The 15,000-nt window shown below is 40.5% G+C and overlaps 1 protein-coding gene across 3 annotated transcripts in view; it reads right to left on the bottom strand.

The window, feature by feature from the left end:
• The window catches only part of LOC136686512 (uncharacterized), a 44,312-nt gene that overhangs the window by 23,295 nt on the left and 6,017 nt on the right, over positions 1-15,000 (bottom strand). For all 3 annotated transcript variants that reach the window (XM_066660335.1, XM_066660336.1, XM_066660337.1), the window contains 20 exons: positions 14,857-14,919; positions 14,631-14,652; positions 14,379-14,418; positions 14,053-14,178; positions 11,946-12,133; positions 11,633-11,736; positions 11,285-11,397; positions 10,601-10,789; positions 9,536-9,610; positions 8,582-8,796; positions 8,409-8,481; positions 8,049-8,192; positions 6,857-7,053; positions 6,096-6,199; positions 2,211-2,320; positions 1,773-1,925; positions 1,246-1,463; positions 1,054-1,139; positions 810-937; positions 1-110 (listed from right to left, as the gene is read on the bottom strand). The exon at positions 1-110 is cut by the window's left edge and continues 16 nt beyond it. In XM_066660335.1, coding sequence (XP_066516432.1) covers positions 1-110; positions 810-937; positions 1,054-1,139; positions 1,246-1,463; positions 1,773-1,925; positions 2,211-2,320; positions 6,096-6,199; positions 6,857-7,053; positions 8,049-8,192; positions 8,409-8,481; positions 8,582-8,796; positions 9,536-9,610; positions 10,601-10,789; positions 11,285-11,397; positions 11,633-11,736; positions 11,946-12,133; positions 14,053-14,178; positions 14,379-14,418; positions 14,631-14,652; positions 14,857-14,902 — 2,441 coding nt within the window. In that variant the 5' untranslated portion in view covers positions 14,903-14,919. The remainder of the gene's footprint in view (positions 111-809; positions 938-1,053; positions 1,140-1,245; positions 1,464-1,772; positions 1,926-2,210; positions 2,321-6,095; positions 6,200-6,856; positions 7,054-8,048; positions 8,193-8,408; positions 8,482-8,581; positions 8,797-9,535; positions 9,611-10,600; positions 10,790-11,284; positions 11,398-11,632; positions 11,737-11,945; positions 12,134-14,052; positions 14,179-14,378; positions 14,419-14,630; positions 14,653-14,856; positions 14,920-15,000) is intronic.

Raw genomic sequence — 15,000 nt, 5'->3', positions numbered from 1 at the left:
GGGGTCCTCTGGTAGTTGTTGAAGAGTTCACAGAGATCTTCTACAACATCCACAGTTTTGTTTTTACTCAGGAAAATGTAGAGTTCAGCTGGAGTTATGGTATTCAGCACCTGCACAGAATAAACACAACACACACTGATCAATAATGTGCTGATCATTTACACACTGATCAATAACAGACTGAGAAGTGTAAATCTGCCATAAAATTGTTGGAGAAGGTTGTGATTGGGAAAGGAGTTGTGGAGGAGTAAATATGGAAGAGTATTTGATTGGAGGATGAGTTGGTGGAGATATTTGTGATTGGAGGAAGAGTTTGTGGAGGGGTTTGTGATTGAAGGAGGAGTTTATGATTGGAGGAGGGGTTTCTGGAGGGGTTCGTGATTGGGAAGGAGTCTGTGGAGCAGTTTGTGATTGATGGAGGAGTTTGTGATTGGTGGAGGAGTCTGTGATTGTTGGAGGAGTTTGTAATTGGTGGAGGAGTCTGTGGAGCAGTTTGTGATTGATGGAGGAGTTTGTGATTGGTGGAGGAGTCTGTGATTGTTGGAGGAGTTTGTAATTGGTGGAGGAGTCTGTGGAGCAGTTTGTGATTGACGGAGGAGTTTGTGATTGGTGGAGGAGTCTGTGATTGTTGGAGGAGTTTGTGATTGGTGGAGGAGTCTGTGGGGCAGTTTGTGATTGGTGGAGGAGTTTGTGATTGGTGAAGGTGTCTGTGGGGTAGTTTGTGATTGGTGGAGGAGACTGTGGAGCAGTTTGTGATTGGTGGAGGAGTTTGTTATTAGTGGAGGAGTTTGACAGATAGCTGTTCCTACCTCTGAGAGTCTGGTGCTGGGAATGAGGGTGAGGAATACAGAGAGTGGAGGGATGGAGAAGTTCATGAAGGACGACTGGAGGAATGAGTAGAAACTGCCGTTACCATAGCAACGCAACGGCTCAGGGACTATCCAAAACATAAAGAACAGAGGAAGAAAGTGGGGGATTAGTGGGGATGGATGGATGAAGAATGGCTGACTGAATGAATATTGAGAGGATGAATGAATTAATATTTTACCACACCCTGAAGTGAGATGATAATTTCACTGGATATGTTTTGTTGTATGTCAAGACTGAGATTGGAGTAGGAGGAGTTAAACAGGGCCACCCTAGAAGATACATACAGCACATCAGTAAATATCAATGCTCTTATTTTCAGAGGTAGTAAGAGGAACAGTGGACGGTCTGGTATATATAGATGGAGGTGTGTCTTACACGGCATGGGAGATGGAGCAGGTTCTGTTCAGAACCGCGGTAAACAGCACAGGAACTTGCTCAGGTAAGATGGCGGAGATCAAAGGAGGCAGGTTCACACTCAGCCAGACCTGCATCTCATCATCTGGCACCAGGGAGATACTCAAGAAATTTACCCTGTCAAACACCTGCTGCAGGAGAGCCTGCTGCACCTCAGGGGACAACTGCGTTTGTGAGGACTGATCATCACACACACACACAGACACACACACACACACACATATATATATATATATATATATATATATATAGTAATAAAGTAAAACGTACTAAAGAAAAGTATCTGTAGGTATTTTGGTGCTGTAACTGTATGTAGGAGTAAACGGCTGTAGCTGGTGTGTGTCAGTATTTCAGTGCTGTAACTGTATGTAGGAGTAAAGGGCTGTAGCTGGTGTGTAACAGTATTTCGGTGCTGTATCTCTATGTAGGATAACCAGAGTAATTATATATTTGTATATGCAATGTTATATACAGGTTCAGAGACTCACACTGAGTGTTGTAGCGAGGGCAGAGAAGAAGGAGAAAAACTGAGAGTCTTGAATGTTCATCAGCAGCATGTTCACACTCGCAGAACTGTTAATGTATGTAGAATTCACCAACTCCACCAGCTGAGCCTCCGTCAAAATGGACAAGACATCCAGCTACACATATAAACACACACAAGAGGAAGAGTGGGTCTGTGTCAAATAATTACTTAAGAACAAAGTCTATTTTGTAATAGCACATTTGAAAAATGATTAACCTCAGATTAAATAGAAAAGTGAATCTCCTGAAAGAAACATTTTCTGGTGGTTTCTATATTGTTGATATGGTGTTAATGTGGTTAAAGTGGTGGTTGACAAGGTGTGCCTAAAATTGCTATGGCATTCCCAGGTGGTTGCTAGGGTGTTAAATATGACTGCTGTGTGTAGGAGTGTATACTGTACCGGATTGAAGCTGGGATTGAGTCTCATTAGATCAGACAAAGAAGCAAAGATATAGAAATGCCCTAAGTTTCGGGTCAGCCAATCTGCAGTCTGCAGTCCATCAACACAGCCTAATAATAAAGAAATTATTATTAACACATAAAACATTACCTATTAGGTTTTAGGTATGTATTCATCAAGTTCTTAGTATACAGTATTAGTATACTGTATTGAGCAATACAGGAGAAACTTAAGCGCATTGCCAGATTTATCAATACTCCATTCAGGAAGCATTCCATTCACGATTTTCCTAAGCCCACTCTTCATTTGGAAGTGTATTCATGCTTTCAACTATTCTAATGGAAGAGGACTCATTTAAAACACTTTATTTTGAACTTGGCCTCAAATGCACTGTGTTTAAGCCTTTTCAGAAACATGGTAAAACTCGCCACACGTCAGATATTTGTGCGCAGATACTGAGTTGTAAAAGTCAATGCTTGTGAAAACATGAAAGAAAGCCCTTCATTTTAAAGTAACCATGTTTAAGCGATATTACTGTATAGTTTTTGAATAAATGGAATCCAAAATCGCAGTAATTGTCCATTGATTTTAACGATTGGTCAGATTTCATTTCATACATTTCCTTTTGGGGTTTTTTTTTTGGGGTAAAAATTTCTCCCATTCATTCATTATCTGTAACCCTTATCCAGTTCAGGGCAGCGGTGGGTCCGAAGCCTACCCATAATCACTGGGCGCAAGGCAGAAACGCGCATTGGAGGGGGCACCAGTCCTTCACAGCGTGACACACACACACACATTCACTCACATCTACGGACACTTTTGAGTCACCAATCCACCTACCAACGTGTGTTTTTGGACTGTGGGAGGAAACCGGAGCACCCGGAGGAAACCCACGCGGACACAGGGAGAACACAGCACACTCCTCACAGACAGTCATCTGGAGCGGGACTCGAACCCACAACCTCCAGGTCCCTGGGCCTGTGACAGAGACCCTACGTGTGTGTGAGTATGAGTGTGTGTGTGTGTGTGTGTGTGTGTGTGTGTGTGTGTGTGAGTGTGTGTGAGTGTGCGTGTGCATGTGTGAGTGTGTGTGAGTTTGTGAGTGTGTATCTGTTTGTGTGTGTGTGTGTTACTGTGGAGGCGTTGTTTTTAGAGCACACTGATAAAGGAAGAGAAGAACAGATCGCTCCCCTCCTCGGCTCCTGAGACACGCTGGACACTCTAAGACCCTCCCCCTGACCCAGGCCTGAAGGATGGGGTAGGACACTGTACACACTCTGGTCACGTGTGAGGACATGTGTAAACTTTAACACACATTTCTGACATCATCCCTCACTGAGACTTCACAACAATAGAAGTCGTCTGTCTTCATTCCAGCAGCGTCCTCTAACACTCCAGCCAGCGTTCATTTACTTTATTTTAACTCTCATCTTTATTTCATTTTACTCTAATTTCGCCCCGCTTTTATTTTATTTTATTTCATATTTTAATTTAATTATACTTTACTTACACGTTAATCTTACCGTCATTTAGTTTTATTTAAATGTTAATTGTACTGTAATTAATTTTTATTTTTTGTGTTAATTTTACTGTAAATGTATTTAAATTTTCTTTATTTTAACATTATTTCTAAATTAATTTTCCCCTAGTTTTACTTATGTATTACTCTCATTTTAATCTAGAATTACTTTATTTTAGCTGTACGTTTTAGATGTAACTTTTCTTTAATTTTTTTCTTTGTTTGATGTAATTTTACTCTGTTATATTTAGTTCCCGTTTGTAATGCTGTGTGTGTTTTATTAATGCTTTCATAAGAACACTCTATGCAAATCTGCCTTTGCATATGGTTTGTTTCTGTGTTTGTGCTTGTACCACATATTTAAATCTCTTAGAACCCCTCTGCACACGCAGAGCTTTGCTTATTTGTTTATTGTCTTTGACTTCTACATCTAAAAAGTGGACCAATGAGGGAGCATTGTCTTACAGAGTGGACAGTGAGTGGACACAGGGTTTAAAAACTCCAGCAACACTGCCGTGTCTGATCCACTCGCACCAGCACAACACACACTAACACACCACCACCACATCAGTGTCACTGCAGCGCTGAGAATGATCCACCACTCTACTGTACATACACATCTATAGCATAATGTTTGTTTAACTTTGGTTTCATTTTACTTCAGTTCACTTGTGTGAGGTGGAGGAACTGGTTCTGGAGTCCGGTCCTTCCACCCAAACTCCTCTTTATGTTCTTTCAGAGAGTGTGAACCCAGATATCATTGAGGCAGAGGGGGCAGGGCCCTGGTGATAGAGGAAGGTAGAAACACATGATGGCACTTCTTTAAGGAAAAAAGTCCCTTTGGTAATAACAGCCAATCAGATCACCAGAAAAGGCCCATCTGTTACCATGGAGATATTTAATCAGAAGGATCTGAGACATATTTTCTGTCAGATCTGACCCATGATATTCTAATCTGATTTTTTAAAATCTGAAACATTCCTACGGCACTCAGTTCTGAGTTTTAAAGCCTCTCTCCATTCCGTGAGATATGATCCTGCTCCCCTACTAGAAATAACTCCAGGGGGTGGAGCCTAGATCACAATTAGAGTGACTTTGATGTAAGTCTGTGTCCTCACACAAGGGTCTGAGCCTAGTGTTAATTTACAGCATCACTTCCTTGGTCCAGGAGACAGGTGCGGGGTATTAACTCTGAACACCTTTACAACATAAAAGCCAATGTCTTTAAAAGACTGAGGCCACAGATGAATATGTCCCAGCACCAAAGTAATATATTGAGGCTATATATTAATAACCATAATTGAGGCCATAATTTAATACCGAGGTCACAAATGAATAAATCAAAGCTAAGAATTAACACATTGTTTTCATGAATTAATATTTTAAAGGCATTAATTAATATACTGAGGAGTTGGTGTGGTCTCCCCGTGTCTGCGTGGGTTTCCTCCGGGTGACTGTCTGTGAGGAGTTGGTGTGTTCTCCCCATTTCCGCGTGGGTTTCCTCCGGGTGCTCCGGTTTCCTCCCACAGTCCAAAAACACACTTTGGCAGGTGGATTGATGACTCCAAAGTGTCCGTAGGTGTGAATGTGTGTGTGTGTGTCTGTGTTGCCCTGTGAAGGACTGGCGCCCCCTCCAGTGTATTCCCGCCTTGTGCCCAATTATTCCAGGTGGGCTCTGGACCCACCGCGAATCTGAATTGGATAAGCGGTTACAGAAAATGGATGAATGAATGAATAATTAATATACTGAGGTCACGAGTTAAAACAGAGACCACAAATTACTCTGTCAGAGCTGTAAAATAATATATTGTGGCCATGAATTAATTTATCGAGTCCATCATCGTTAACACATCACCGTTGTCCAAATAAAAACACTTATCTCCAAAACAGTAACTTTACAGAATGAAAAAAATCTTCTTAACTTTCAATGGGAGTCTTTTTTTTCTCTGAAGGAAGATTCAGAGTAAGATTCAGAGTAATTTTGGAGCGTTTCTATTGGTTCATTCATTGGTTTATTCAAATGTACACACAGTGTGAAGGACTGTTTTCATATGAAGCAGTAAACAACACATCCACAAACACAGAGATACTATCCACAAGACAGTGTTGATATTGAAGCTGTAAGGTAAAACACTGTGGAAATATGTTAAAGCAACACATTTATATATTTTTGACATGTGTTATTGTTTTATATCACAGTAATCCTGATCTCAGGGTGTGAATATATTCTTTTGAATATCTGACATAGTCGCAATGCCTATATGAAAACACTGCCTGTGTCCCGAAGCGGGGGTCCATGGCTGAGGTGAGGATGAGTGAGAGTGAGTCGAGCAGATGTTGGAGAAGGTGCCTTGAGTCAGTGTTACCTGTGTCCAGCTGATGAAAGAGGAACTCATAGATGAAATCATTAAAAACCACTTCACGCAGCCCCTCAGGGATCAGTGCCATGTTCTGACTTATATCTCCCACCCTGAAAGAAATAGGATCAATAATCAATCAATCACACACATTTGAAAACTATACCAGGAACCCACAGCGCTGTAGACGTCTTGAGAATGCTAGAGGAACTGTTGAACTGTGTTCTCTGGAGTGATGAGGTTCCTCTGGGATGAGTTGGAGATATGAGTTTGATCCAGAACTAATCCATATCACCAGCCCCTGACACTCACTGATGATTATGAGGCTGAACCTCATCAGATCATCATAGCTATGTTCCAGTACATCTAGTGTAGGCTTGTCCTTAGACTGTTATGAAAAAGTGCTAGATAACAGCCTGAGTAGAGTAGTGAGGGTGCTAGATAATGGGTCCCCTCATGGCATGAAGTATGAAAACAGGCTGAGACGTGGAAGGTCAAGACACTTCTCAGATACCTGGTGAAGAAAGGGTGCTAGATAGAATGTTCACTTCTAAAAGACAATGAAATACTGGGCAGTGTACTGCGGGTGGGGTGCTACTTAAGAGTGTTAGTTAAATGAGAGTGGTAGATAACAGATTTGACGTACACTTATATAAACAGGGATAAACAGGTGATATAGAGTGAGAAGTCTATTGAGAGATTTAGATAGCAAGCAGACATATGATGAGCAGTTTAGTGTAGTGAATGTTCTAGATAGCAGTCAGACGTACAGTATTTGGAAGGTCTGGCAGCTGAAGGGCTTCATTCCAAGGCAGGATAGGTACTGAGGGGTGATGGAGGATAATTGCGGTTTGAGTTTTATCTGGAACCACATGCTGATGAACTCTGGGTTCTGCAGATTGCTAGGCGACAGGTCATGGATCCGGTCCAGGAGGTGGAAGAACGGGGAATCTGGAGAGCTGAAGTTCTGTGACAAATAAAACACAGGACAAAATTACACAGTGGAACCGGAGTGGAGATGATGTAGAGGTTGGTAAAATGACTCAGTCTGGACTGTTTCTACTGGTCTACTTGTAAATAATTAAAACCTACAGACACTTGGATATATGAGTATTTGCATTATCAGCATCAACAATTTAGCAAAATCTTTGTAAGTGTAGTGTAGGAATAAGGGTGAATCCCATATCCCCCTTGCCCCTCCCTTTCTGTTTCCCCTATGTGGGGGTTGGCTCTTTAAACTGAGATGTTTCAGAGTCACACTCCAAACTGAAGGTTATGACACCTTGTAAAACTCCAGCGAGATGCTGTGCAGTGCCCAAAAATACACATATATGCCAGTTTTTCCTCCTTTAAACTCTATGATTGCCAGTGTATTATCTTAGTTTTATCTAGTTTTAGTGGATATTGGCCTTTACTTCAGAACAAGCAGAAAACAGTACTGTAAGTTGAGGATAGTGTTGGTTACAGTGGAGTTACAGTAGTTTTAGGACAATGTTTGTTACAGGAGAGTTACAGGAGTTTTAGGACAGTGTTAGTTACAGCAGAGTTACAGTAGAGTTACAGTATACTTCTAATAGCTTTGGGACAGTGTAAGTTACATTAGAATTAAAGCAGATTTAGGAAAGTGCTAGTTCATGTAGATTTACAATTGGAATTACAGTAGAGTAACAGCAGAGTTACAGTAGATTTAAGAAAGTGCTTGTTCCAGTAGAGTTACAGTTGAGTTACTGTAGAGTTGCAGCAGAGTTACAATAGTTTTAGAATAGTGTTAGTTACAGTAGAATTATAGTGGAGTTACAGCAGAGTTACAGCAGAGTCACCATATGTTTTGGATGTGTTAGCTACAATAAATTTACAGTAGAGTTACAGTAGTTTTAGGACGGTGTTAGTTACAGTAGAGTTACAGTAGTTTTAAGACAGTGTTAGTTACAGCAGAGTTACAGTGGAGTTCCTGTTGCTTACAGTCAAGGCGAGCTGTCTGAGGAGAGAGTTGAAGCTGCTGGTCAGATGCAGTGCAAGGGAATCCAGTGTTTCAGAGTTGAGTGTCAGGTTAGCATTAGCTGCACAATAAAGGATCTTCGACAAATGTTCCATCAGATTATTCACCTTCAACAACACAACAGTCCACCGATCACACACTGCATCTTACACTACACAAACACAACACACAACAACTGCAGCATATACACAACCAGCCAGCAGGGAATGCTCAGACAGCAGTCATTTATAACTGGCTAATTCTCTGAGAGGTTATTAACATATTTATTATAGTTAATTTATGAAAAATCTATGAAAAATATATTGATTTTAGATTTTATTCACCGCACACTCCGGCTCCTCAAGAGTGATCTGACACAAATTCGGGCTGTATCCACTCGTCCCAATCTCAATGTAGCTGTAGACAAACAAGCAAATTCAGTGTATTTATATGTGTCTAGACGCTGTGTAGATTGTGTATATTGGATGTTGTGTGACATAGTTATTGTTGTACGCACTACAGCGAATGGAAGACCTCTGTGATGTAGGGGGGTATTTCTGAGGTGAGGAATCTCCTAAGGACAGGAGCCACCACATGACTGAACCAGGCATTAACATCCATGGGGTCAAAGGTGTCTGTCTGAACAGTACTGTTTTGTTTAAACTGTGTGGCTAACTCCGCTAGTGTCCAGTTCATCATTGCCTGGACAAACATGGCACTGGACAGACCCGGCTACAGAGAGAGAGAGAGAGAGAGAGAAAGAGAACCAAAGATATGAAGAGAGAAATGAACCAAAAGATAGCACAAATTCTATTGTACATAATTTTTACGAGATTATTCTCCTTTTCGCTGGAACAAAATTTCATCACTGTGTTATTTATTAAAAATCAAAATCATCATTTTATTCAACAGCAAAAAAATAAATAAAAATAAAAAACTTAAAATGAAGTATTACACAATTTCATTCCTGATCTCTAACACTGACCCCATCTGTAAATCGTCTAACCCACACTCACACAGACTTTTGGACACAGTTTTATCCCCAAGAACAGAACAAACCCATCACAGTCTTCTGCAGCTTTTTCCTGATGGAGCTCAGAAGGAATTCAGTGCCCAATAAACTCTTCACTTTTTACACTGCTTCATTTTTAGGTTCTTTATTGTTGACTAAAATAAGAATTGTGATTTTTAATATGACACACAGTTATAGTAAAATGACAAAAGAGTGAGACATGTTTGAACAATGAATTACGATTTTACATTCCCCAAATATCCTTTAAAACTTATTTGAACACCCATTGTATTAGTCAAAATTTACTGTTTCCAAAATGGCAGTGTCACATTAAATGGAGACAAACTGGATCTAGGGCATTAGGGTATATACACTAATTCACAAAGATGACCAGTATGGTAATTGCCCTGGGTGAGAGGCAAAAACATAATGTTCTGAGAGTAAATACAGAGCTGTTACCTGTTGTGTGAGCGAGACGAACTCTCTGACAAAACTTCCCGTAGGGTTATACACCGTCATAAACTCATTCATAACCTGGACATAAACATTTATATTTGTATTATAATAATTTACTTATCAGTACATTTCAGTTTAACACTCTGTAAACGCTGAAGGTAATGATTCTATGCTAACGATATCACTGCCTTCATCTGCCCAGACTCAGTCAGAAAGATCACAAATAAGATAGTAAATATTTTTGGAAACACGACTAAACAGCAGCAGTGGGTTTATTCTGGGGAAGAGCACAGAGCACCAGGGTTATGTTTATTATAATCTCAGCTAGAGTAACAGCTCAGTCAGATGAGCTAACAGGCTAATGTTAGCAGATCGATTATCTCAGTCTCAGCAAGGAAACGGGGCACTAGCTTCAGCTGCCAATAGTAGCATTTAACTTTTGCTAGCCTTGGTTATGACACCAAAATAAAATGGTTTACATCAGAAGTGTGTATATTTACTCTGGACATAGCTGTGATTGGTTGGCTTATTTTGTCTGTAATTATGACAACAGAGCTCTGGACTGTAATTATGACAATAGAGCTCTGATAGGTCGGCCTGTCTGGACTGTAATTATGATGATAGAGCTCTGATTGGTCGACCTGACTGGACTTTAATTATGATGATAGAGCTCTGATTGGTCGGCCTTACTGGACTGTAATTATGGTGACATCTCTGATTGGATCGCCTGATTGGGCATTAATTGTGATGATAGAGCTCTGATTGGTCGGCCTGACTGGACTGTTATTGTGATGATAAAGCTCTGATTGGTCAGCTTGACTGGACTGTAATTACGATGATAGAGCTCTGATTGGTCGGCCTGACAATTTGACTGACATAAATATTTGTTTTTGAGGCAAAAACAAAGACTTCTGAGCAAGGTACACGCTTTTGCAGATATTCCATTGAGTTTTGCTGTTTGCATGAACTGTTTTGAGAAATGCATCATGCAATCATGATGTGAGAAATGTACCAAATCCACTGGGAAAAACTGGAAAGGGGTCAATGTAGGGTGTGTTTGCGTGACACCTGAGAAAATGGGTCCTGAGGGCTGTAATCTGGGGGGTTCCACACACTGCCATTGGGGGCTGGGCTGAAGCTGGAGTTTAACAAACTGTCCAACACCAGACCAAGAGAGGAATTGTCCAGCTGTAGCAGGTCTGGGTACAGCAGTATCTCTGCCTTCTGCTCCGCGCTCAACAGGTGCAGCACTTCCAGCTGAGCAAAGAGAAGTAGACACAGTAAAAACACACTTCATACAAACATCCACCAGACCACAGAACCCTCAGAGAGAACAAAGCATCAAGAGAAATACCAGGAAAGTGGAGTTTCACTGAGGTTCTAGACATTACACTAATAAACAACAATGTGTAAAATGTAAAAGCTAAACATTTTTACTAGATGTGCCTCCACCATTTCTGCAGAACAGAGTGTTCCTCTCTACTCATCTGGGAAGGCTTTACACTAGTTACTGCAACACTGCTGTGAAGATCTCATGGCATAGAGCCACATTAACCCTAGTGCAGTTACATGATCACTCCATCTCTGGTTCTGGATCACTCTATCTCATCCCAATGGTACGGGATGACACTTCATCAATCCAGAGAGCACAGTTCCACTGTTCTGGGGAGGTCTGTGTCAATCTCACGTTTTGTCTTGTGACTCATGTGCAGCTGCTCCAGAGAGTCATGGTTGTCTCTTGTCTGCACTTACCCCGTTAAAGAGCAGGTTGATGGACTTGAAGTCTCTGATTCGAGCCAGAACTGAAAATGAGCCGAAATTCTTCATCAGCCAGTCCTCATTGCTGTCACCAGGATTGACACAACCTGACACACACACACACACACACACACACACACACACACACACACACACACACACACACACACACACATTTGCAGAAATCCTTTTCATTTCTGTCTTAGAGTAATCCAGTTTAAACCCTGAACTCCTAATATGGCCATGGCACCTACAGAGAGATCACATGGCTTTGACGGACTGTAGCTTTAATGAAGGAAATCATGTTCCCCTGGTGTTAGAGGTGGTTCCTCAGTGATTTACCTGCAGAGGAGTTTCTGGAGAGGAAGGGATACATGAAGAACGAATAAATCCACTGCTGTTTCTCAGCATCCAGACTGAAGTAGTGCTGACTCAGCTCCTCCACCCTAAACCGCACACACACACACACACACACACATTAAACTTGTTTTTACATTTTATGTCACACTGTGGCTTTCTGTGGAGGAATAACACATTTCTGGTAAAATTAAAGCACAACATTCCTCATGTGTATCATCATTAAGCTGTGAGATACACATTATATTAACATGTATTAACACTGTGTGTGTGTGTGTGGATGTGTGTGTGTGTATACATGGTCTGGTAGGAGGCACAGCTGAAGTTACTGTGGCTGAGGCAGGAGAGGAAGTTCTGGGAGACGGACGGGATCAGTTTGACCTCCGTCCAGAACCGAAGAAAATCATCGTTCTCCATCAGAGAAAACCAGTTCACATTCAGGTTTCCTGATATATCTAGAACCGGAAATCCATTCACTGAAGAACGCTGAGAACGCAGACAAAACACACAGAGAACATTTTTATTGTCTGTGCCAAATATCGCTGTTTATCAGAATTAAAGTCAAATATAAAACCATCCAATTAAAAGACTCTCGGTAAAATCCCTGCTTTTATTTATTTAATTAATTAATTAAAGTTAATCACTGTTAAAACATAGAACATCCAAAATCCAGTCCAGGGCATGTTTCTTCTTTGTGCCTAATGACAGGGTGGAATCAGGATAAAATCTTTACAGCTGAACGAATGTTAAAATAGTTTAGATTACTCTATAAACTGTGTGTTCCCGGTGTGGAATTCAAAACAGATCCTGTACTGAATTACAGATATGAGACAAGGATTAAGTTCAGTTGTGATTGAAAGGAGGCTATAGTCCAGGATTAGACTAGGGAACCAGCTCTTTAAGTTTAGATAACAGTTCTTAATCTAAGTTTAAATTAAAAGTGAATCACTGATGCTGATTGATATAAACCGTAGAATATCGGATTCAAAGTGAATAAATGTATGTTTGACAGTTTCACACAGTGAGCAGGATTTTCTGCTACAGAGACATGTTCAGGAAGAGTCCAGTGATGACAGGAGTGTTACAGTTTTTCTCATTCACTTTGGAGCATTTCTCAGATCAGAATTTAATTTCTCAGAATGACTTGTTCAAACTCTACATAGGGTAGTTACTTGTGCACCTCATAAAAGACGTTTCTCATTCATTTTGGAAAAGAGCACATGCTTTGGTTTATCACTCAGATGTTACTGTACAGCTGTCTGCTCTTTCGTACATAATCATTTGCTTTTATCATGATGATCAGAATGTATTAGACAATTCAGACGTCAGTACACTCAGAAATGTTGACCCAGTTTGTCACAAGCTGTGAACGATTTATACCTTTCTGAACTGACAAGGGGTGGCACAGTGAACCAGCAGTTTGTGTCTGTGTCACAACTCCAGGGTCCTGGAGGTTAAACAATGATCAACCAGTTCTCTACAATAGCTCAGAGGTGCATCACATGAACCTTCAATAGCCAAAAAATACAGCACAACACGGTGTTACAGTTTCTGACAAAAGAAAAAAAATGAAATAATAAGTTCAAAAGCCTGAAATAAGGAAGGAGTCAGCCACGTGCCCAGACGACTGTGCTGGCGGCTGTGGACACAGTGTGTGAGGTGAGGACATCACAGCTGATGCCTGTAGAAGCTGGATAAAACGTTCACAAAGATGCTTCCATGCTGCATTGTGAGGGAAGATTTTCGGTGTGATGTGGATGAGAATCTGTGACCCGGCAGACAGGGGCATCAGGAGGTCCAGAAAGACTCCAATGTAATTTCCCATAGAGCCCTGTATGTACATCTCTGCCAAGGGTGTGTTTCTCATGTTTATATTCCTGATTTGTCTGACTGGTTTTATCATTTGTGCTAAAATCATTTGTGCTAGTCTTGTCTTTCTTTCCTGTATCATAATGTATCATAACGACATGTTTGCTGTTGACAGGTCTGTCATTGACCTACAGCACAAACACTAAAAAGCATGAATATGAATCCCTTCTGTTCCCTTCTCTTTCAGTCAATCTCTCAAACACAGTAATATATGTACTCTTTATATGCACCTCATACTAAAAGTGCAGCCTGTTCATTTTCGCTGTCATCAAACAATTCAAAAAACATTTAGAGCTACTGATACATTGACACCGTGGCTAAACATTCTTACTGTTCTTAATCAATGACAGAAGGTCTGGTTCTGATGACACTGACATGTTCAATGACATAAAAACGTCATTCTGGGACATAAACTAAGGATTCTGAGCAAGTTACAGGAATTTGCCAGTAATCCACTGTGTGGTGCTGTTTGTAAAAAATGTTTTGAGAAATGCTCTAAAGCGACTGAGAAATGGCAGCACTCTGTGAGTTTGTACCGTGAAGGAGTAGAGGTCCAGGGTGGTGTCTATGAGGCTCTTTAGGTTCAGGACATGTTGCTCGCCAGATTCTGGACCTTCTGGGACCCCCACACACACCAGGAAATCAGCCACGGTATCAGAGGGCTACACACACACACACACACACACACACACACAAACACACACACACAACTTTCAATTATTTTTTAATAGATTACATTTGTATTATTATAGAAATAATAATAAATGAAACATTTAAAGCAATAACATTAACCTTACACACACACAGACACACACACACACACACACACACACACACAGACATAATGTGTATTTAAACTTACAGCAGTACTGTTCAATAGATATCCTCCAGAAGTGGATACACTGAGAGAGAGAAGAAGAGAGAGAGAGAGAGAGAGAGAGAGAGAGAGAGAGAGAGAGAGAGAAAGAGAGAGAGAGAGAGAGTTCAAACAGGAACAGATGAGTGTGTGAGGTGTGAAAGAAGGTCAAGTGTGTCATAGGTCACAGGATACTGTTCCATTCAGAGTGTGTTGTGTGCGTGTGCATGTGTGTGAGGTGTGAGTGTATTTACTCACTTGTGCTGCACTGAACACACACCTTCAATACACAGAGCAAAGCACCAATCAATCAATCAATCAATCAATCAATCAATTATATATATATATATATATATATATATATATATATATATATATATATATATATATATATATATATATATATATATACTGATATTTCTTTACACCGTTTATCAGTAAATCTAATATCATCATCTGTTATTAATGACAGAATAAGTCCTACCAAACACTCCTGAGTAAAGCAGCAGGAAAATCAGCTCGGCTCTCATGATGACGACAGTTCAACCTGAAACAAACAAACAGACAATCAAACAAATGTGCATAAATGAATCAAATAAACAATCAATCAAACAAACAAACAAATAAA

Source organism: Hoplias malabaricus, chromosome 2, assembly GCF_029633855.1.
Source record: "Hoplias malabaricus isolate fHopMal1 chromosome 2, fHopMal1.hap1, whole genome shotgun sequence".
NCBI lineage: Eukaryota > Metazoa > Chordata > Actinopteri > Characiformes > Erythrinidae > Hoplias > Hoplias malabaricus.
This window is presented reverse-complemented; position numbering and strand designations above follow the sequence as displayed.